Source organism: Protopterus annectens, chromosome 12.part0, assembly GCF_019279795.1.
Source record: "Protopterus annectens isolate FY-2018-M chromosome 12.part0, PAN1.0, whole genome shotgun sequence".
NCBI classification, from domain to species: Eukaryota; Metazoa; Chordata; order Ceratodontiformes; family Protopteridae; genus Protopterus; species Protopterus annectens.
The window spans coordinates 991547315-991572783 of record NC_056746.1 but is presented as its reverse complement, the minus strand read 5'-3'; the positions used below and the strand labels follow the sequence as shown (position 1 = coordinate 991572783).

The 25469-nt window shown below is 38.8% G+C and overlaps 1 protein-coding gene across 1 annotated transcript in view; it reads right to left on the bottom strand.

The window, feature by feature from the left end:
* The window catches only part of ADA (adenosine deaminase), a 758716-nt gene that overhangs the window by 549352 nt on the left and 183895 nt on the right, over positions 1-25469 (bottom strand). The window contains exon 2 of the mRNA XM_044090009.1: positions 16426-16487. Within this exon, the coding sequence (XP_043945944.1) occupies positions 16426-16487 (62 nt within the window). The remainder of the gene's footprint in view (positions 1-16425; positions 16488-25469) is intronic.

Here is a 25469-nt window from a genome sequence, read left to right as displayed (position 1 = left end):
AATAGGAGCACATGCACCCCTGTCACTATTAGCATGGGTCCCTGGAGTAGGTCAGAGGGTCCTCAACCCACTTATCACCAGCAAATACCCATGCCTATTTTTTGGCAACATTAGTCAACATGGCCAAATCACCTAGAATCATATTTTACACCATCAATAGGCTAGCCATGCCATGGCACTCAGTCTGTAATGCATATTCACCTCATGAGGATACTACTCACCACAGCAGATTCCCAAAGTGATGGTTTATACAACTCTTTCTCTATGGGGGGGGGGGGGCATGTAGAATCTGTGCTGCTGACAGCCATTCTTTGGTGAGTTTGAAATAGAAACACTCAGCAAGCTTTTCAGAGGTGGGAGGACCTCCACAGAGAAACCAGGAGAACATGCAACCTCCAAGCAGGGATTGGTTGTACGTCAGGCTCGATCCTTTTTACCTTGTTCACGGGAGGCAAAGACCTTAGTCATTATGCCAACTGCTCTCTCTTTTTCACTCACTGCATCCGATGTACTGCACTGGTGAAGTGACTTGCTTTCTGGCCCCTGCCAAAGAGAAGTTGTTCAAATGCCTTTCATTATGTCTTAACAGATATAGAAATACACTCACTATTGTAATGAATCCCTGATCCTATCTGATAGCAACAGCAAAAACATTCACACACACACAGATTTTATATATATATATATATATATATATATATATATATATATATATATATATATGTGCGTGTGTGTGTGTGTGTTTATGTTATACATAGCCCTCAACTGTCCATATTTTCACAGAATGTCCATATTTGACTTACATGTTTGTTCTGCTCTTCATAAAATTTGTGGTTTTCTGGCAAATCACTGAGGATTAAAGTCACTAAATAATGACATACATTTGATATGCCAGAGGTTTTAATTGTGCCTTTTTATGTATTTTCTGCAAACTTAAGAATAAATTATCATTTTTTTTCTAAAATACTGCTTTCCTTACTGCATTTATTGAGCCATTTAAGACTTACATAAGAGAACACACTTTCTGCTTATTCCTCTCCACATTCAACCAATTATCTTTACTAAATTTAACTAGACAGAATGACTGGCCTTGTTAGATTGTATCTCTGTATATCTTACCCAATTAGCAGTGAAATGTCTTCTTTCTCTACTTATTCTAATTTCATTTTTATGTCAAACTACTTTCATAAATACATAATTGCTGCCAATGATTTGTCTAGGCACTAATGTGCACAGTATTTTCTGAAATAAATTTGTTTCTTAGTTTCATGCATAGGACTGTAAAATGACACAACATATCTTTATACTGCTCTCTGAGGGATTGGCACCTGCACTTTGATGACATAACTATAATCTTTAACTCAGTAAAGGTGCTATCTTAGATCAATATGACTTAACTTGCCTTCAGTAATGAGATCTATTTACATCTAACTTTTTAAGATCTGTCCAAACGTTATACTCTAGGACCTGCTTAATTTATTGCACTGCATTGTTAAGTCTACCTTTGACCTAGGTCACAGTCTTCTGACTAATTCATGTACCTAGATAACAAAAAACAAAAATAAATACCATGTGCAGGTGACAAGTTAATGATTACGACCTTAACGGTACTTTTAAGAACCATCTAATATGTAACTAAATTCTGGTTTGGCAATCCAGAACAAAAATTTCCAGGTGTTGACTATAAACGGACTTCCAGCAATTTTGTGTTCAACTTAAGCTGTTGATCTTGCAGAATGAACTAGAAAAGATTTTTCATTCACGGTTTAAACATATAGTTCAAGGAAATGATGTTTTCTTGTTGAATTTTATATTAACTTATTTTAATTTTGGTATACTTAATTTCTTGATTCATGGCACACACAGGAATAAAAAAATTAACATTTATTTGCAAAGGAGGAATTATATTAATTGCCTCAAACAGGCAAAAATTTAAATTTCTGACAATACTTCAGTTCCATTTTCTCAGTATATGCTAATGATTTTCCTTTAATCATTTGTGTGTAACATGTTTTAGAGTTCTTTGGATTAATTATTGCAAAAATAAACTGGTTTATATTAACTATATAAACAGTGAGGTTTAAAAAATCAGAACAATGTACTGTATATAACGTGAAATGTATTTTGTCAGAAAATGGTATTTCTTTTTTACGGGAAACAATGAAACAATGAAAGGAAGTGTGTGGCATACCCCAAAAAGAAAGAAGGAATAAATCAAAGTAACCACTAGATAAAAAAGTAAAATAGAAGAGAAAATGATAGACAGTATTATGTTTTTATTATAGAAGGCAATTAAGAATCAAAAGAAGGATTAATACTCTATACATCTCCCGAGATGAAAAGCAAGGTCCCACAACAAAGAGGAAATATAACTGTCAGATGGAGAAATCAAGTGGTGCATTAGGAATAATGTGAAATACCAGCGGAAGAATAAAAAATATAATAGGAAAATGAATATGGCATTTCAATAAACAGTCCATTACATATAACATTAACTGTAAGAAGTCAAAATATAGAGATGTAAACTACTTATTTTGCTTCACTTTATACAACAGTTAGCATATGTTATGTTAATTTGGGGGTTGTGTTATCAGCACTGTACATAACAGAAAAATCAAAAAATAAAAAATTAAACCACAAAAGCTCTAAACAGAGTTATCAATATGCAAGTAATAAACTATGAAACAAACATGGCTATCATGTTCAGAAACATCAGTAAAGCGTTGGCCAGCAACATCAGAAAAATTTAAGGTGAAAATCAGGAATATGATTTAAAGCCTAGCCTTAAGCAGCATTCTACCTCCTCCAAGGATGATGCCATAATGCAAAAAAAAAAAAATGATTGACTTTAACAATTGGCTTAGCTTCTGGTGTCAAGTCCAAGAGGATCCAATATCTGTCATGGGAAGACATGGTCGACAGGCCACACTGCTTTGCCAGTGATGATCTGCACCTGTCTCCTCTAGGCTTTTGGATACTGGCAAAGGCATTAGCCACCCCTATTGTGCCTTCGTTAGGCAGTGTCCAAATAACCACCCTCCCAACATAACAAAATCCTCTCTAGATAAACTCAAGGTACTGTTGCTTAATGCTAGGAGTCTAAACAAGAAACTGGACTCCCTGGAAGCAGTTCTCACTTTGGAAGATGATGACGTCTGTGCAGTCACAGAGATGTAGTTCAAAGGTGCGGGAAGCACCCTGGCCGTGCAGGGCTACAATGCCTTCCATATGTTCAGACCACAAACTGAGCATGAAAAATCCAAAGCAGGAGGTGTATCCATCTTCATGAAGGATAAGTACATCTCAAGACTGATCAAAGAGTATGACTCTCTTGAGCTATTCCATATCTAATTAACTTTAGGCAAAGCCCCTTACCACATCATAGCTAGCTATAGGTCCCGTCCATGAAACAGGAAAAGCATACGGTACACTTGAACTTACTGGAGTCACTTGCCATTCAGCCGCACACCTTACTCATAGGTGATTTTAATTATCCTACCATTTACTGGGAAATGTACACAACCACAAACATGCTGGCTCAGAGGTTCTTGGACTTTGCCAATACAAATGCTCTGGAACAGCTAGTTAGCACACCCACAAGAGGCTCAAATGTCCTTGACATAGTACTCACTAACATGGGAGAGGATTGCACCCCTCCCCCCAGCAGTGTGATGTCCTCCATGGTAAGACTGGACCATATATCAGTCTTGTTCAATGTAATTATAAGATGAGACAGAAGAAAGAAACTGTTGCAGAAAAGAGGAAAATCCCAGGATGCAAAAAACTCCCTTACCAGCCTCAGTAAAAAGCAGAGATCCCTCATAAAATACTCCAAAACTAGTTATGAAAATAAAATTGCCAAAAATTCCAAAGACAACCACAAGGCATTCTATAGTTATGTCAAGAATCTAAATGGCAATGCTCAGATATGCTCTGAGCTACAACAGAATGGCATTAAATATACTGATCCCAAGGATATTGCCAATATCCTGGCAGATCGATTTAGTGCAAACTTCACCCCCCCTCTCACCCCCTAAAAGGCCCATCTCAATACCAAAAGATTGCCAAATTCCGGTAATCACAGCCACACAGGTAGAAACCGCATTCTCCAAAGGTAAGAATACAACATCCATGGGACCAGATGACATCCCAGGCTGTGTACTACATGAACTACAAAATGAACTGGCACCTCAGCTAAGTGTCATGTTTAATCATAGCCTCACCTCAGGCTTTGTGCCCACTGAGTGGTGCACAGCTACAGTTATCCCACTCCACAAGGGGGGATCCGCCTTGGATCCTGGGAACTACTGTCCCATCAGTCTGACAAGCCTGATCTGCAAGGGCATGGAATGCATTATCATGGAACTTATAAACAAAGACATTGGCAACCTTCAAACACTGGACCCCACCCAGTCTGGGTTCTTGAAGGACAGATCTTGTCTCCTGAACCTGACTAACTTCTTCGAATCAGTCTCCAGAGCTGTGGACGAGGGTAAGGCAGTTCACACAGCCTATCTGGACCTCACCAAAGCCTTTAACACCATCCCCCACTCTGGAATCATAGATAAACTTACTAAGCTGGGTATAAATCTCTACGTCACTCGATGGGTTGCCAACTGGCTTACTGACAGAACCCACACTGTAAAAGTAGCTGACTCCAAATCCAGCTCAAGACAAGTGACAAGTGGAGAACCTCAGGGTTCAGTCCTGGGACCACTCTAGTTTGGCATCTACTTCTCTGAAGTACAGGCCAACACTAAGGGACTCTGGCTAACAAAGTTCGCAGATGACTGCAAACTGGGAGCCATTATTGAATCCCCAAATGATGTGGATATTCTACAAAAGGGCCTTACAGAAACAGATGCTTGGAGCCAGAGCCATAGGCTTAAGCTTAATGCCAAGAAATGCATAGTTATCCACTTTGGGAAAAACCATGTACCCATGAATTACCACATAGGTGGCAATACACTAAACACCAAAAGTGTGATGAGAGACTTAGGGACACAGGTGGATAGTGGTCTCACCTTCAATAGTCAGGAAATCCTTCTATATGGCACACCTCATCATAAAAGGGTTCTCATCCAGGAAAAAAGAGGTTATTGTTCCCCTCTACTCGACACTAATTAGACCCATTATAGAGTACAACACCCCTTTTGGAATGTACCTCACAAGACATCTGCAACAGCTGGAAAGGCAAGAGAAGTACCTCACAAAGAGGATTACTTGCCTCTAACAAATGCCCTACACTGACCGCCTCAAAAAACTCCAGCTTTACTCCATAGCATATCGCCTACTCTGAGGTGATCTCTGCCTAACATATAAAGCTATGTCAAACCCAGAGCTTTTGGACATGCTACACCTAAAGAAATCCCAATCCCTCTGAGTTACATGCTCTAGGGACCTAAACCTTGTCACCACAATAAACAAGACATGCTGGAGGGATAGATTCCTGTCCCAGAGACTTCCCATACTCTGGAACAGGCTACCCATCTATGTCAAGCAAAGTTCTTCATTAGCACTCTTCAAGAAAAATCTTGATGAGTGGATGGGAAATAGGAAATACACCCCGGGGATCACTTCTGTGTCTCTGCTCAACAGTGGCACAGCAATATAACTTTCTTGGGTGGCATAAGCCAGGGAACCTTGTTGGCTAGGCTTACATAGGCCCTTGGGCCGATAGCCTAATACCTACCTATGAACCTATAACCACATCGCCACAACAGTCAGGAAATCCTTCTATGTGGCACATCTCATCACTAAGGGCTTTTCATCCGGAAAAAAGGAGGTCATTGTCCCACTGTACTCATCCCTCATTAGACCCATTATAGAGTACAATGCCCCATTTGGTATGTACCTCACAAGACATCTGCAACAGCTGGAAAGGCTGCAGAAATACCTCACTAAAAGAATCACAGGCCTAAAGCAGATGCCCTATACTGACCATCTAAAAAAACTCCAGCTATACTCTGTGGCATATCATCTACTCAGAGGTGATCTCTGCTTAACATACAAGGCCATGTCAAACCCTGAGCTGTTGGACATGCTACCCTTAAAGAAATCCCATTCACTCAGAGTCACACACTCCTGGGATCTAAACCTTGTTATCACAATGAACAAAACATGCTAGAGGGATAGGTCCCTGACCCAGAGACTCCTCATACTCTGGAATAGACTGCCCATACATGTCAAGCAGAGCGCCTCCTTGGCGCTTGTCAAACAGAACCTTGACAATTAGATGGGAGATAGGAAATTCACCCCGGGGATAACATCAGACACCCTGCTAGACAGGGGTCCAGGGAAGTAAATATTGTGGGAAGAAATATCCCGGGAATTGTTATGGCTAGGCTTGTATAGGTCCTAGGGCTGATAGCCTAGTACCAACCTATGAACCTATGAGATACCCCATCAAGCTCAAAAATGCTTAAAAAGTTTTCAAAGACATATTGCCTCCTACTAGATGTTTCAAAGTGCCATCAAATGCAGATAACACGGACTCCTGTGGAGAGACGTACACCAACACCCTGTATAACCACTTAAACAGTGGTACAGAATTGGTTGTACCTGACTGGATTAAAACCAGATCTTGCCGAGAAAACAAGCTGCTCTGGTGGACCCCTAGTATAAACAGGCTATACAAGAAGAGAAAGAAACTAATGTCCAAGAACAATAGGGAACTGATTCAGCAAAGGAAGAAATCCTTCACTAGTTTAAATAAACAAATTAGAGATCTTGTCAAATCCTCCAAAGCTCATTACAAAGCAAAAACAGCCTCACTAGATAAGGATAATCACTGGGCATTCTTTAACTATGTCTGAAATCTAAAAAATGAATACCCAGCTATGCACTGAACTGCTTGTGGATGGCACCACTCATACATAGAAGTAATAGCCAACCTGCTAGCTGACAGATTTGGAGCAAACTTCACCCCCCTTTCCCCTCCAGTCATTCCCCAAAGTATACCTGCTACCATTTCTCAGCCTATTATCTCAAGAGAGCAGTTCATCTCGGTGCTCTCCAAAGCCATTAGGATCCCTGTTTTAAACACAACCTGCAAACTGGCTATGTTCCAAAGGAATGGAGGACAGCAACAGTAATCTGTCTGCACAAAGAGGAATCATCAACCGACCCTGGGAATTATAGGCCCATAAGCTTGACTAGCCTCATCTGCACGGCCATGGAAAGAATCATTATGGACCTTATTAACAAGGTCATTGGTAATCTCCAAACTCTGGACCCAACCCAGTTCAGATACATTAAAGGCAGATCATGCCTGCTACACATGGCTGACTTCTTTGAGAAAGTCGCCAAGGTCCTGGATGAGGGAAAGACAGTGCATATCTCCTATCTTGACCTAGTCAAGGCATTTGACACAATTCAGCACTCAAATATTATAGAGAAACTCTCCCAACTGGGAATTAACTCCTACATTATCAGATGGGTAGCCAACTGAGTCACTGACAGGACACATACTGTCAAAGTGGGTGACTTCACCTCTAGCAAAAGACCAGTCACCAGTAGTGCGCTACAAGGTTCTGTGCTGGGTCCCTTACTTTTCAGAATTTATTTCTCAGAAGTCCAGGCAAACTTGCACAGTTTGTGGCTGACCAAGTTTGCCGACGATTGCAATCATTGAGTCCCCAACGATGTTAACATACTGCAGATAGGATTTACGTAGAAAAATGATTGGAATCAAAGCCACGGATTAAAGTTAAATGCAAAGAAAAATGCATTATTATTCCATTTGGAAAAGCTGGCATCCCTGCTAATTACATTATAGACAGCAGCCCCCTAAGTGTAGACCCAGTGGTATGTGATTTGGATACTCAGGTTGATAGCAATATGTACTCTGACCACCACGTATCCACAGTAGTAAGGAAATCCTTCTGTGTGGCACATCTTATAAGTAAAGGCATCACATTTAGATCTAAGGATGTTATAATGCCATTATACTCGGCTCTCATCAGACCAATAATTGAGCACAATGTTCCCTTATGCATGCACCTCACCAGACACCTGCAACAACTGGACAGACCAAGGTGGTTTCTCTCCAAGAAATTACAGGGTACACAAAACAAGTCTTGCATGGAAAGACTGAAAATCCTGTCACTGTATTCTGTCTCCTACAGGTTGCTAAGGGGTGACCTGTGCCTGGCTTACAGGGTAGTCTCTGACTTAGCCCTGATGGAAATGCTACACATTTGTAAATCAAACTGCAGGAGGGTTACTCACTCCAGAGATCTAATCTTAGCCTCTGACATGAACAGGTCATGCTAGACAGATATATACATTTCCCATAGACTGCCACTTCTCTGGAACAAGCTTCCAATTCACGTGAAACACAGCCCCGCCCTCACCCTCTTCAAATGCAACCCAGATCAATGGATGGGTGACTGCAAATTTTCTCCTGGGGTGGTGCCCATTTCCCTCCTGATCAGAGGAATTCAGTATTAACTACCATAGACCTTTACCTCTGCGAACTTCACTCACCTAACTACTGACAATTTGGGCAACTTGGGATAAATATGGCTGGGCATGTAAGGGCTCTAGGGCCATTAGTAACCTCCCATAAACCTTCAACAATAAATGCAATATAATAGATTTTGTACCTAAATATGAATGTAGCACAATTTGTAAAAGATTCAGTAAAAATTTTAAAACAAACAAAAGAGAGAGAGGGAAATTACCTTAGCAGTTAAGGATAGTCTACTATCTAATGGTCTTCTGTTGCAGAAGCAGCATTTAAAAATTTTAGGTACTAGTTCTGTTGGCTTCAATAACAGTGTAGTTGTTTCCCTAAACAAAAATAAAAAATAACATTCTCAAATCTCTTATTATGATTTCTAGCAGATTACTCATAGATGGCCATGTACCATAAATGTGGTGACTTGAAGTGGTGGTGCCTATTCTGACAAGGGGGGAGGGGTCATTTCTAATTTCATTAACTACTATCACATCAGTTCAACATTCTATTAAGCAATGTGATATTGGAGCTTTTACACAAAAACACGAGACTTCATGCTCTTATAACAACAAGAGTTCTCTGCCTCATAAATGTGATAGAAAGTTTTAAAGACATTACTGTTGGCATAGGTAACGGTCTGACAGCAGAGGTGTGATGAAGGGGCAGCTACCCTGGTCACAAGGAGTTAGGAGTACAATTGGGAAGTGCATCTCCTGTATTCTGATTTTGCTTTGTGTGTGGTAAGCAATCGGCTTGCTACATTTTGAAAATAGAACAAAAGTCTTTTTTTTTCATTCTTGAATGGAACAGCAGAATGGGTGGGCAGTGTCTACTCTACCTGATAGTTCACATAGCATATCTGGATCTAAAAAAGATTATAAACTAATCCCAGTGGTAAGCATACTGGATAACCTAAAATAACTGATTACTATGCATTTAACTTTACTACAGACTTCTTATGTAAAAACAAAGATATATAGCTGGAGGACATCTGGACTCGGTGTGTACATATCATCTGCACAGTACTAAAGGGTTGAGTGTTTGGTTCTTTAGAGATAAATATGAACAACCATCTGTGTGAATATGGAGGTGACTACAATGCAAGAAGCACTGAAACCTCCAACATGGATGCAACAGTACTCTGGGGAAGGGGTGTAGCTGATGTACACTTTTGGCGCTATAACAGCCTCATAATTAATACAAAGCAATGAACTATCCTGTGCTCTGAGAAGAATTCTGTGAACTTTGATTATGTAGCTGGTAGTTATATACTCAGATTCACTTAGAGTACACAGCAGTTTTTTATACTTGTCTGATGAATCAACTCACACCATCAACAACTAGAGTTAATGTGGGGCTACAAACACAAAGCTACACAGATAGGTTAAGAGACCTCTCTTTATATCCTCTCTTCAGTGGCGGCTGGTGACTTCAAATTAAAGGGGGGCTGCAGGAGACAGCAGAATGGGTGGGGCCAATGGAAAGGGGTGTGGCCAACTAGAAAGGGGTGGGGCTATGTTCAAAACCACAACAACTGGAACTTTAAATACACTGCCCTGGGTGCCAAACCGTCATTATGAGAGTCCAATCAAGACAAAATGAAGTGTAGAAGAAAAAATATTTCAATGCATTGGCTACATGACAACTTACTTAATATCTAGATGGAAACACAAAGGTTGTGAGGCATGAAAAAATAAATTGCTTTTTAAATACATTACTGGAATGCCAGTCAAAATCAAGTATAAAATAAAACAAGCAGCACTCAGCTCAAACCACTTCTTCTTGCACTGCAGTTCTAATTATAATTTATATTCAGCTTTATAAAATTACCAAGTGACATGCTGAAAGTAGCAATATCTTGTGATACCCCCACTTGTAAAAATGTTTCTTATCCAAAAAAGACCTGCTGCCTGACAACAACTATCTACTTGTTTCATGGGGAAAACATGATCAAAGTAAAAAATGAACAGCGAACAAGAAACAAGCTCAAGATAAACTGCTTAAAGGATTACTGCACAAGTTATGGACCACACATGATAGATTGGCATTCTGTTTAGTTTACGGGTAAAGCCTGCAAAGATAACTGCAAGTCTCCAACAAATGTAATGAGCTTCAGAAAATACTGTAATCCTGTCCTTTATTTCAAATATTGTCATATGCATTTCAATACCTAAGGCTTATAAGTTATCTAGTTATGTAAATATTCTTTGCATGGCAACAATGAAAAGGCTTTCAATGTTGGTAATTCTTTAACAGTATGCTTATTAAAGCTTACTTGCATCTTACAATCTCCGACAAGCTTACCTGATGGTCATTAAAGCATTGCTACTTTAATACAGACCAACAGTGCACTGAACAGCATGCATTTTCTGAATAATAAGAAGCATAAATCAATAGTATAAAAATATGACAGAAAACCAGAACATTCTGCAAAATCAAGGACAGATGAAAAGCCACGGTCTTACTTGTGGTCTACCTTGGATGGGGGAATATTCTGCACACTTACACTGCATAACTGCTCCTTGCCTTGCTTGGACACATCCAGAGCCACTACAATGGGGAGTGGGGTGCAACAAGTAGGTCACAGTTTGAAATGTCTCTGGCTGACAGTGATGGCTCTGACATTCATATCTCTCAACCTCAGAGCAAGAAATCTGGACAAAGCCATACACAGAAGTGAGACACAGGCACAAAAATAAAGACAATGTTTAAATATTGCTCTTATAAACTTAGAAAGATAATAGAATAGTAGTACGTCTTGCATTAGTATGAATTTTTGAAGGTGTGAAATCTGAAACTCAAATGTCTGCCATTATTTTCTAACTTCAGTCTTAAATGATTTGCTACTAATTTGCCAGAAAACAACAATTCGATGAAAAACAGACAAAAAATGTTATGCAAAAGTTATTTATAATTGTAAACCCTCCAAGTTTTCTTCCAAAATTGCCATTATGCAGAAGGATTATTAGGGGGAGAGCAACATTTTGAGCCAAAATTGGGGACAGTTGAGAGGTTTGGATATTCCTAATTCTATAAAGCGATTTATTTGCACGTACCTCTCAATATCTTAATGCAGGAAATTGGACAAAGCCAAATATATTGGGGGAACATGCAAACAGTACTAAAAATTGCTCTTGTATAAACTTAAGACAGTTGATAGAATAACAGATTTAGCTTTAGCATGCATTTCTCTGAAGGTTATGACATGTGAAACTCAATGTCTGTCATTATTTAGTGACTTCATTCCTAAATGATTTGGCAAAAAACACACATTTTGTGAGGAACAAACCAAAAATAAGAAGCAAAAATCTATTCATTCTGCAAAATTCTGGACAGTTGAGAGGTATAGATCAGCCGGGGCTGTCTGAGTTTGCTGCCCCCCCTCACAAAATCATGCCCCTGCAGCCATTCCAATGTCCCATTCTTTGGTTATTTTGCCCCATTTGCCATAAACACTGTAATGTGCATACTGCTTTACTTCTGGGATGATATGGATTTCATTTGAAAGTTTTATTTTATATTTTACAGCATAAACCCTAATAGATATCTGCTAAACAAAGCAATGCAGTTTAACAATGAAAATAGACTTAGCATTAAAACTTCTCTGCCCTTGAAACTCACATTCATTGAAACAGCATTGAAACCCACATTCAAAGAAAATACATTTTGCCAGTACCAGATAAAGATTAACTCTGGGCTGTTTTCAAATCATAGGCCCCTTGAACACGAAACACATACATGCTCTTTGATACACCTTCCTGACTGTATTAAATTATATTCCTTGTACAATACAGTACAGTTGAACTGCCCAATTCGGAACATTTCCATCATAAAAGTCTACTCAAACTTCTGCAGTCCACCAGTGTCAGTAAATATGCACGATATCTGAAGAAGTAAAAGCCATCTAAATAATTCCACATTAAAGAAATCTGTTAACTAATGAAGAGGTTACTGCTAGCAAACAACTTTATATGTCATTGTTTCATCTACTAATAAAGTTCCTGTTGCCCTTGAGGAATAAATTGCTTATGTTGCATTAAACAAATTATAATGCTAGTAATATCGCAAGAGGGAATGGATGGCAAACTGATAACATGTTCATAGTTACTAAGTATCTTCGCCAAAGAGGACTGCAGTATCCATCCCCTTTATAACAGAGTACAGTATCAGCAATGGATCTGCCTACTGTGGGAGTAGAACCCACAGCCTTCTACATCAAATGGCAAGTACACTACCTGTTGTGCTATTTACAATATAAGCAGACTTGGCATAAGCAGCACTAAACTTTTGTTCCCCTGCAGCTCTCAGCTCCTTGTAAAATGTACTCGACACTCAGCTGCATCTCTGAACTTTGCAGCACAAGAAATCTGGACAAAGCCAAAAATTATTTGGGGGGGGGGACAAAAGCCCAAAAACCAGGGACACATTTTAAACATTGCTTGGACAATGTTGGAAAGTTGCTAGAATAAAATGCCGTGTTACCACCATACATTTCACTGCCAAGTATTGAACCCAGGTCCCTGTGCAAAACAGCCAGAGCAACATACCACTATGCCAAATCATCTATTTCTATGAAAGAAAGGAAGACTGAAACTTAAATGGCTACCATTTAGTGAATTCAGTTCTCACCATAGCTGTCAACATCTTAGCACAAAACACCTGAACAAAGCCAATAATGGGGGAATGCAGCCCCCAAACATATTCAGTGAGTTCAGTTATCACCATAGCTCTCAACCTTGGCACAGAAAACCTGGACAAAGCCAATAATGGGGGAATACAGTCCAAAAAATAGGGAAAAATATCCACTGAGGATACCAGAGCAAACCCAAACAAACACAGGGAGGACATGCAGACTCCACCCCAGCCAAGAATCAAACCAGACAACCCATAGCTGTCAGGCAACACTGCTACCACTGCACCACTAAACTACTGTTTGTTTTAAGTAACGAAAATACAGAAACCACAGATTTTAAGAAGAACAGAACAAATATGAGGCAAAAATCTGCAAATGCTTTAGAAATGGTAGTGGGTAGGAATTCAGACTCTTGTCACTTGGGCCCAAGGTACAAGATTCAAGCCTTATTCTCTACCCACCACCATGAAGCAACTGGGGCATTTCACACACACACACACACACACACACACACACACACACACACACACACACACACACACACACACACACACACACACACACACACACACATACTCTGCAAATGCAATCCATCCAGAATGCACACACCTACCTGATGGTGTTATTGGTCCTCCGGCCATGTACTCTGCAAATGTGATCCTGTTGTCAGTCCTCCATATGGCAATGTACTCTGCAGCTGTTTTCACCGATCCATTAATGCAATCCTGTCCTCTATACTGGCCCAATCCACGAATGCAATCCTGTACTAGCCCATGCATGTGGTCTCAGTCTCCTGCGAGATGCGAGGAGGCTGGAGCCTCTTGCAATTGGTCCAGCCTGTGGGCGATGCAGTCCAGTGACCTGCCGGTTTGTGCAGTCACCACCACACAGATCTCTGGGTTGGAAGGGTGGAGTTAACTCCCTTCCCTATTCAGACTTCCTAACTGAGCAGTCTGGAGCTCAGGAATGCCTGAGCATGCGTGCTTGGAGTTCTGGTCTGCCTAACACAGCAGCCAGGAACTAAGCACCCATGCGCAGAGTCCGTGATTTATGTTTTATTTTTATATGTTCTATGGGATGGTGGGGGAACTTTATGCACAGGTGGGGGACCCATTTTACAGGTGGGAGGGCTGCAGTCCCGCAGTCCTATAGCACAAGCCGCCCCTGCCTCTCTTTATATTCACTACTGTAGAAGCTCCTAAGTGGGTGATCTGTGTTTGCTCTTCAAAACTCCATTAGATCTGGTTCTTTATAAAACACTTTCGACCTGTTCTGATTAACAGAGGTATGTCTGTGAAGTGGGAGAACTGTTACCACCCTTGGGCCAGGAGTCCCACTAGGGAGAAAGATATCAGTCCATGAGGGATCACTGTCCCGTTACTTAGTAGTTGTGACAGGTGCCTGTAGTTTGAATGACTGGCCAGTAACACTTACAAGGAATATTCCTCAATGACTTCCCTTTGCTGAGGTTGTGATCAGGAATGCCGGAATCGTGATGCACTTTAACACTGTGCAGTTCATGGAAGAAATTAGACCTGCCCTCCCAAGAGTGCAAAAATTGACCATTGCTCCTCTTCGTGCCTCATTGCCACTGTCAGCCACTTCTGTTTACTTGGCTACAAAACCATTTCAAGGTTAGGAAACTCTCAATGTTAAGAAACTCAGAAAACAGTTTGTGCAGAAACACAACCATTTCTGCCACTTCAGAAATCTGGTTGCGATAATACACAAGTACCCTTTTATCTTACAAGGTATGAATTCAATAGTTTTAAAATACTTTGATGGTCTTTAGAAAATATTTTTTTAGCATGCATATTTAAAATATCTTTAATTGATTGCATTATTTGATTCTGAAGAAGTCTGAATTAACAAGATGAAATCACTTAATGTGTTTGAATAAACTATTGGTTTGGATTGACGGTGCTTTCCACTGCTTTTGGTTTGCTCAGTTTGTGATTAGGTCCTTAGTTTTGCTGGTGTGTAATTATTCTTATCCCAGATTTGTGGAGACTTGGGTATAAAATAACTAGAGGGAGTAGGTTGGAAAGACCTCCAGCAACAAGATGTGGGAAAGACTCGCTGGCTATGTAGAATGGCTGCTGAAGTTATTTTTAACTTTGTTCTGAGTTTTAATCACAGAATTGTATGTTTCAGAATTTTGAGTTCTGACACATTTTTCCATATCCATATAAATCTAAATGGGCTCAGACTTTCTAAAGTAACAGATGTAGTAAACTGTGCAGATATCTGTATCCTACACACATTTGTAAATGAACAATGATGACACACTGACCGAAAGGACTGTTCTGCTAGATGTATCCATTGAATAACTATAAAACTTTTCAGAAAAAAAACAGAATTTAAAATAACAAAAAATAGAGAGAGAATATAAACCAGATGGCCTTAAAGTCTGGACTGTTACCTACATAAATAAACATAAACAGGGTCTCGCTATGAACAGGAAAATGTATTTATTTATTTATTTTTATTTAACATTTGTTTACTGGGAAAGTCCGATAGGGACAGAGCCCATTTTCAGTGGAGGCCCGGGGTGAAATGTGCCAGATGCATGTCTTTGGAATGTGGGAGGAAAGAGGAAACCCAGGTGAACGCAGGGAGGATATGCAGACTCTGCACAGAAGGCAATCCAGCTGAGAATTGAACTGGAAAACTTCTTGCTGTGAGGTGATAACGCTAATCACTGCACCACTGTGCTGCACACAATGATGCAGAATTGGAAATAACCTGTGTAGTAGTTAAACAGGCATATAACAGTTTTACTCATGCATACACAAAAATACATGTACCCTCCACACATTTGCACATGTAGACAAATATGGGAGTCACAGAAATCATATATACACATGCTTATACGTGTTCCAGTTTCCAACTTATACTGGGAAGAGTTTATCACTTCTACTTGACTAACAAGCTTGCCACATTCTGGGATACTTATTGTTCCAAAAAATTAACTTACTATATGAGAATAGTGCAGCACAAATGTGTGTATTGTTCTGTTACATCATTTAATGTGAATATTCACGATATTACAAGTAAATGGATTATGAAAATGAAAAACATGTTGGAACAATGCATTCAATATCCTCTAAATCTGTTACCCTCTCAAAGTAAGTAAACTCTGGCTCCTTTACTGTATTCTTTAGCTCAGATACTCTGGTTTCTGAAATAAATTGCTAAAAGCTAGTTTTGGAAGCTAACAATGCCAGAAAGATTATTGCAAAATATTATGAAAGATATTGTAGCTGTCGTCTCTTGAAACATATTTTAGTGTTGTACGAAACTGTATGAGTGCTCTTTTGAAAAAACTTACTTTGCAAAATACATGACTGTTTCTGGTCTAATGGCCCCATCCAAATGGACGTGAAGTTCAACCTGGAAGGAAAAAGGAAACATAAAGCTATAAGACATCGCTGATCAACTTGTTCATGGTATCTGAAGCAAAACATCATAAAATTACACATGCATCAGGAGAAACAAGTAATTTATAAACTTAATGTTGTAACTTCTGTCTTACAGTCTAGAGTGCCTTTTCACTACTCTTTCGTTATACTGCTACAAAAGTGATAAACATGACTAAATACTTTTAGTGGTACCCAAGTTTGTAAACATATTTAAATCCCTAGTAACTGTGTTTCTATCTCTCAAAATATATCTTTATTATTCCATTTCACTACAGTCATATGGGACATCTAAGGTGTATTACCTTTGCTGCCAGTGTACAGAGGGGATTTATTTCATAATATAAAGTAATTGGCTTTACAATTCTAGTCTGTTGTGTTTGTTTTTATTCTGGATCTACAGTAGTCACTTTTTTCTTCAGAACAACACTCACCATTGCAGATGACTGTCATATCTCTCAACTGTACCATGTTATGGTAAAAGTTCCTTAGTTTGAGTCTTAAAAATTGTTCCACAGTGAAAGGGTCTGACACACATTAAGAATTAATTATCAATTATCAATATTAAATATCACTGAGAACTCTTATTATGCAAGATGGCACAGTTAAAAACCTTGTTGTAAGCTTCTAAGTTGAAGTTGTTACTAGTTCTACATTGTGGGAGATAGCGTTCCACATTTTGGAGATGAAAAGTTGAGAGTTATGATCTCACCTCAGTGTGATCTCAGATGGGACAGAGCCATGGCTTACAGAAATGTGATCTATGAATTTTTCCACAGGTGAGACAAAATTGAGTGAAACTGGCCTATTTGTAGTGTGATGGCCATCTATAAATGGTGGGATTTCACAAAAAAAAATGACATGCTATATATCAAAAGTAAGACCATTGGTATGAGTGGCATTCTCACCTCATAGTCTGCTATTTCTGCACTGTGTAACTAGTACGTATTTGCATTTCTAGTTTTATGCTGCCTGCCACAGACAGCCAACAGAATCCAGATATACAACTATGAAGGAGTTAAATCTCTGGTGTCTACAGGGAATTATGCTGACTAGACTGGCACTACTTTCCCCAAATGCAAAAACACTGAAAATGTTTTACCTAAACTCTGAGAAAATAAATTTTTGCATGGGGGCAAGCACCCTGCAACCCCTCATGTGCCTACTCCCCCGAACTTAAATACATCTACTCCTAAGTTGCACAACAGTGAAGAATCCCTTTTTCTCCAGTATTTTTGAAACTGCTTTCAGCAAAACCTTTTTGCTGTAACAGCAATCAACTAAACTGATGTTGAAAACTAACATACTCCTGTCTGCAGCTCAAATTAAAATTCCTGTTTTCTACTTCAGTCTTTATATGACCCAAGTACAGAAGGATGATCCTGAGAAAGGTAACATGTCAAATATTAGAAACCCAGTGTCTACTGCTTTTGCACTAATAACCCTTCCTTTCTATAAGATAAAGTGTAACTGGAGCTAATGCTGAACAGATCGAAAGGGACAAGAAGGATTCAGCACAAGCATGAGATACCCAGCTTTGGACAACAATCTGGAAGAGTGTTTCACTGTAAACGGTCTAGAAATTATGTTTCCTTCTATATGTTATCATTTCTAGGAGTGGCCAGTGCCATCTCTCCTTCCTCAGGGATTGGAGTGTTTTTTGTCTGTAGCTATGGCCCCTTCTGATGGGGACTATTGGGTGTTTTTATGGTTATGGGCCACTTGCTAAAAATGTAAGGCAGCAGAGAGATGGAGTTTATGTCCTAGGATATGTGTGTGATGGCATTACATGCTCTGCCTCAGATTCCTCTTTTCTCTCTAGAACTACTGCAAAATCTCTTCTCCTGCCATGTATATAATGTATTTCTACTTGAGTTTCTTCCTCCAAGTGGGTGGTGACATCTTTAGGAGATATTGAAAGCAACTCTCTCTCCCTGAATAGAGGGCATTTACCTGCTAAGACTAATACAGCAGTATCTCAGTGCTTCATTTACAAGGTACACATGTGTCAGCTGGGAAAAAATGGACTGATTATCAGTGGTGGATTTATGCAGAAAAAACAACTATAGCATTATATTTGAACTAAATTAAAAATATACTTTTCTATACTTGTTTACTAAATTTTCATTAACAAAACATATACAAATATACTAGTATGTGGACAGTACTGATTACTCTGAAATCCAGAAAAAAATGAGACCCACATTATCCACGTGTCTGATAAAGAGGTGCATAACAAACTTTTGTTATGCACCTTTTTGAGATGTTAATTCTCCAGTGTCATACTAGACTATAGCATGCACAGTGGCCACCACAGAAAAGGCACTGGGAAATGCTAACAGCTTTGAAATCTGTGCATTTTGCAATGCCACATAAAAGGCAGCCTGAAGTGTTTAACAGCTTTTAAAGCTGTTTGTCCACCGGTACACTAAACTTCTGGCCCCATGTGTGTGGTAGTATACAAGTGTTTCATGGCTTTTGAAGTTTTAAAACATGTCACACATGAAATGGAATGGCTGAAGATCCATACACCTCAAAGAATTATTATTCTGTTTCTCCCACCATAATTACATGTTAATTGTTCTCAACAAGGATGTCAACATTCATCTCTCGAGGTGTGCTTCAATCTGCTATCTAACTGAATTTCTTGATGTCCGTAACTCAAATACACAAGTCAGGTTTCCAATTATAATGTTCCCTTTTTATATACTTTAAATGCTATTATCCAGCTGCTAGCAGCAACCACCAGGTATTCTTGAATTGACTGCCATTCATGTAGGCTGCTGAAGATAAGATTAGGACAGACTGGGATGTGCAGTAGCAAAAGCCACCCTGGCTGTGGCACCTGAGGAGCAAGAATGCAAGCGGTTGCCAGCAACTTAAAAAGTGACACTGTACCATGTACCATAAAAACAAAGGGGATCAGACAGCAGCATTATTTTTACTTGCTTTATTGAACTGCTAAGAAAAAATTCATGCTTTTCATTGCCACATCATAGGGAGGATGGCATAATGGTTAAGGTGTTTACCTTACAGACACAAGGTGCAGGGTTTGATTCTCGCATGGGGTAATTGGCAAGGCTTGAAATGGCTCACAAGGGCGGTTAGCCTAGTTCTAGCCTAACCTATAAATGGAATAATCTCAGGGAACTATACAAAATCAGTGACTGCAAAAAAAAAACAGAAAACAGTCTCAATTCCTCAGCACACATACATGTACTGGTAAGAGCAGGGAGAATGGAAGCACTTGTTTTATCATATATTATATCTGTATTTCGATTTATACATTTTTCATTACATTCCTTTCTGTAAAAGTTGAACAATTGCACTTTGTGATAGAAGCATCAGCTTGAAAATTTAATAACTAACTGAGACTCTGCCATTAGCAGGCTGGATTGACAAACATCATCAGGCTGGCAGTCAAGTAGTCACCATCCATTCCCTGCACATACCTGCAACAGCTGAAATGATGTGGCCTCATCTTCACACCTGCCAGTCTGTTACAACCAAATCACTACCTTAAAGTATTAATGAAAAGTAAGATTCCAAGAAGGATTGATAAGATCATTTTTACTTCAGTATGTTTTTTTTCTTTCTGCAGATAAGCCTTTCACAGAACTCTCTTTCCAAAATCAGTTTCATAAACACCAAGCATGTTTTTCTTAAGAATGTCACACATTGAAACAAAAAGAAAGCAGGATTGTTAGACTTGGCACAATACTGCATGTTTTTATTTGAGATGGAATTTCTTTCTTTCAAAAGCAAAACTGCCACCCACTTAATTATAAACTCAAATTTCAAAATTACAGCCCACAGTGTATGAGTTTTTAATTTAAAATGAAAATAAAATTTCTAGAGATATCTAAAGCAGAAACAAATCAGTAAGCAAGAGTGTGTTATGAGGGCACAGAGAATTAGATAGTAGAATGAGACTACAGAAAGGCACCATTTAATAGTGATGTGATAGGCACGCTATCAAATCTTTAAGGGAAATATAACTGCTGAATATCAGACTTCCAGAGTTTGTAAGAAAAGCTCCAGTAAACATGATCTTATTTTAATTTCACATAACATATTGACAGATAACTACATTACCACCATGAAACTTTAAAGTAAACCTCACCAGAAAAGGTTTTACAATTCCTTATACTCATGCCTTATAAGTGCTAATGTTTTCAGTATTTTCCATAATTTAAATTCCTGCAGTACAGACAAATAATTTCATTTTGAACAGTTGTTTGTTTTACTGCCTAGTAACTTACTTACCTTACTTCTAATCAACAACCCACTTGCACGTCCACACTATACTGGCCAACTAATCATAATTTTCTTGGTTTATTCTTTTTCCTGTGGAGCTTCTGGGAATTGAATCTAAAACTCTTCTCTATCCCACTTTTTTGTTACTCCTGTTTAGATTCAGAAGCATTAGGCTGAGGACCCAAGAAAGTTAATGTAACTGATGCTGAAAAGGATCCTAGATCTCTGCTGCATAACACATACCAAGCTGGACAATGAACCTTGACATTCTTATGATGCCCAGCACACTAAATATCTTGTCACCAAAAAGTTGTCCATCCAGGTGCCTGTTACATTTCTGAGGACCCTAACTGGGACCACTCGAGTAGCAGGAGTATAACTGGGAATGAGAGGATATATGCTAACTATGGGGCTGCAGTACCTGGCAAACACCCTTCTATGATGTACAGCAATCATGCAGTTAGTGAATATAAATATCAGTTATGGAGGGGTGCTGGAAATGTATAGAGGTGAGTTTCAGAATTTACTGTTTTTGTTGTGAATTGTAGTTTAGTTTTAAAAAACTAAAATAAAAAATAAATAAATAAATACAGACAAGAAAAACTTCTATTTCAATCCACCCTTCACCTTTAAATCAAATCCCAGCAATTTCTTGAACTCGGTTAACCAAATATTACACCCAGGCTCCCCAAGCTCTCCAAATCCATGTCCTCACAAAACACATGAGGCAACTGCCACAATTGTTAACTCTTACTTTATTGACACAATAGCAAAACTGATTAACACCATCCCCAACCAAGCTATCCATAATAACAATATGTATGTCACAGAACCACCACCAAAAGATAGCTCCATAAATAAGTTTTCCTTAAAACTAATTTCCGCCAACTTTATCAAAACACTTTTATCCAAATGAAAACCATGCTCCACGTGTTGACAATATCCCCTCTTTCCTACAGATCACTGCTGATCCCCTTGCTCTTCCAGTTTCTATACTAATTAATCGCTCCATCTCAGAATCAATAGTTCCTTCAATCTGGAAACAATTCTATACCCTTCCTATACATAAAGGAGGTAACTCCACAGATACATCCAACTTTAGACCCACTGCTATACTCTCACCCCTCTCTAAACTTCTTGAAAAATGTACACACAAACAAACAATGCAATACCTACTTCTAGAGAATCTACTCACACCCACTCAACATGGTTTTAATACTGTATCACTTGCCAGAGACAACTATAAACTTATCATGCTCTCCTTCTGCAGAAACTCACAAACCTTAATTTCTCACCTGCTACTGTATCCTGGTTTAAAAGTTACCTCTCTGATCGCTACCAGTCAGTAAAATGGCATCCAGCCCACTCCTCCTTGCTCACATTAAAACCGGTGTTCCACAAAGATCCATCCTTGGTCTACTACTTTTCAATATCTTTACCAATCTTCTCTCCTCTTCCTGTCCTGACTCATCTATTATGCAGATGACTCTACAGTCATCTCAGTCGCTGACTTGAAAACTCAACTTGCATCAATTACTCAAACTTCCTTTAACTTTGTAGAAAACTGGCTATCCAACAACCAACTTATTCTCAATCCAAACAAGACTAAACTACTACTCTTTCTTCCAAAAAACCTTCACCACATCAAATCATCCTTTACTATACAGTCTCTAAATATGACCACTTAAAGTTTGATTTACATATCAACAACTGCATTAAGAAAACACATCAGAAGCTGAGGCTACTGTACCGTAACAAGAAGTCTCTTCATAAGGAAGCTAAGAACTTATTTACCTCTTCCCTCTTACCCACCTTACTCTATAGTTCTCAAATTCTAACTAACCTTAACACTGGACTATTAGCCAAACTAGAAACAACTTACAAGATTGCCAGATTTGCTGCACAGAATATATACAAGTCCCATCATGGTCTCTCTTTGAAAGAACTACACTGGCTTGAACTACCCAACCTTCTTCTACTAACTCAGACTCAGATCATTCATTCAATTCTCTACAAACCCTCTTATTGTCCAACTCTCTCTACTCTAATCTCCTACTATACCCCAACAAGATCTCTTCGTAGTTCCAGCCAAGGTCTATTACAAATTCATAAACCTAAAACTAAGATAGGGAAAAATCTCTACAGCTTTAACCCTGCTAAGACTTAGAATAATCTACCACTAGAAATTAGGACCCTCCAACAACAAAAACAATTCAAAACAGCCACCAAACAATGCCTACAAACTAAATGGATATGTCAGTGTAACCATCCCCCATAAACATGTCTCCTCTAGTTCCTAACTCTCGCCTAGATCCATCTCCTATCCCTCCTAACAACTGTATTCTACTTCTTATATCAATACCCTCCAGATTTAATCACATGTAAATATGTTTTTATTACTTCTGAAACTTCAATGTAATTAAGATTGTATGAGTCTTGCATTATGTACAATTTTTGTGACCTGTCAATGTATTTCTACTTTGTATATCAATCATATAATCTCTCTTTGAGCTTTTCTCGAGCCTCCACTGAAAAAGGGCTACTTAGCTCAGTCGGACATTCCCGGTCATCAAATGTAAAATAAATAATAAATAAAAGTGCTATGAGTTGCATTGAGAGATCTCAAACTTCTGAAGGGCAGCCTATCCAACCTTTCCTTGAAGGCATCCATTATATAAAATTCTATGAAAAATTTTGCAAGACAATTCTATTGTGAGCTAATATTCTTTTTACTTCAGCACAGTGCCATTCTTTACAAGTATTAGTATAGCCGATTTCCTATATCAAATTGCTGGACTAGAGTACAAACAATGTAATTCTTCACATACAATTTGACCTCACTTTAGTCCTATTCCTTTCAGACACATAGAAATGAGTTGCTGTATTATACTTCATTAATCCTGAGGTCCTAAACAAATGTATGCCTATAAATGACTTGTAAACCAGGATAAGATCTGCATTTAGACAACTTATGTAGTCAAAAGTTTTTAGTCTTATATTGTAGTTTTATGATCTAAACCCTGTGACCATTTAGACCATCTACACTAAATTTGCTCAAGTTGATGTGTTAAGGATTTCCTGTAGGGTGACCAAAGTGGAAACTGTATTCTACTGTCAACTTTATCATGTTGGTATAAAGCAGTGATATCAGGAAGTGGATCAAAAGTCCACCCCCCCCCACTGCATCAACAGACTTAGTGACTTTTAAGCTTGTTTTTTTTTATATGGTGTTTGAAACTCAGTTGATAACTCACCTTAATCTCTATATTAGATTTAGTTGTGTTTTTTAAGTAATTACTCAAATGCTACACTCCTTGGTGTACATTTCAAGCTCACCTGTAATGTAATGTACATATAATTATTATTATTATTATCATGTAATGTCATAAACTGGAGCAGTTTGATTGCTTAAATATGGTCTTTACAACAGTGGGAAAGTACAATTACCATCACAAAAGGATCCATTTGGCAGATAGCTAAAACTGCTGGAACTCACATTTTAATAAGGCTAGCAAGACTCTGCAACCAAACCTAAGATGAACAATCTAAAAAAATGCATCAAGTTTTACACAAAACAATTTGTCAATAAATGACATGTGATACCCAATATTATTGGTTAAAAACACAATGCAGCCTCATTGTTTAATGCCACAGCGTTAGTGGCATGAACTACAAATGTAAATCTTCACTGCATAACTACCCAAACATATGCTGACTACACTGCAAAGGACATGTTCACGTCTGGGGGTGTGATTTTTTAAAGTGACTCTGGTGCATAATATTAAAAGTAATAATCAATCTATTGGTGGAGCAGGATTTACCCATATCTGGAGAAATTTACCCAGTTGGTTTTCACCCTTGTGGGCAAACCACACTAACTGTGGGTAAATCCTGCTTCACCATTGTCTGGCAGAGATCATTAATATAATATTTAGTTCTGATAATTTTAGAGGATTGATTGTATAAGAATTTATCTAACATTTCTTGCAACATTTTCTTGTCCCGTATAATCTACTACCTTGTTGGGTTTGACAACACCAGTATGAGCAGAGTAATTCTGTCACTCATATGTGGATATTGAACAAAACTAGGCTAAGAACAGATTCCTAGAACTTACCTTTTTCCATCTTACAGGTATTGTTACCTTTATCACCTATGCATACCCACTACCTCCTATCTTTTAAACCCTCCTTAATCCAAAGCAGCTATATTCGTGACTAAATTTAGTACTGCAATGTTGTTGTCTTTTGGCTTTTCCCGGTTAGGGGTCACCACAGCGGAACTCCGGTCCGCTAATGATTGGCAGTAGACTTTCACAAATGCCGAGGTGCCAGCTCGACATTCAACCTTCAACGAAGGCACGCCCATTTATGCACGTCGTTTGAATGCCCACCCAACCATGGGGAGGACATGCAGACTCCACACAGAAGGCACTCCCCGCACTCCAGCCGAGAATCGAATGGGAGAACCTCTTGCTGTGAGGCAACAACACTACCGCTGCACCACCACGGATGTTTTGCTTTAATATATGATTATTTACATTGCTGAACACTTGACTTACACCTAAGAATAACATACCTGCTTGCTGACTGTTGCCCTTTGCTCTAGCCACACAATTCTGGAAATAAAGATTTATGCTGGTATAGCGTACCTTCCTAAAATCTATTCCGAGCAACATCTGTGTTTCTGTTCATACAAA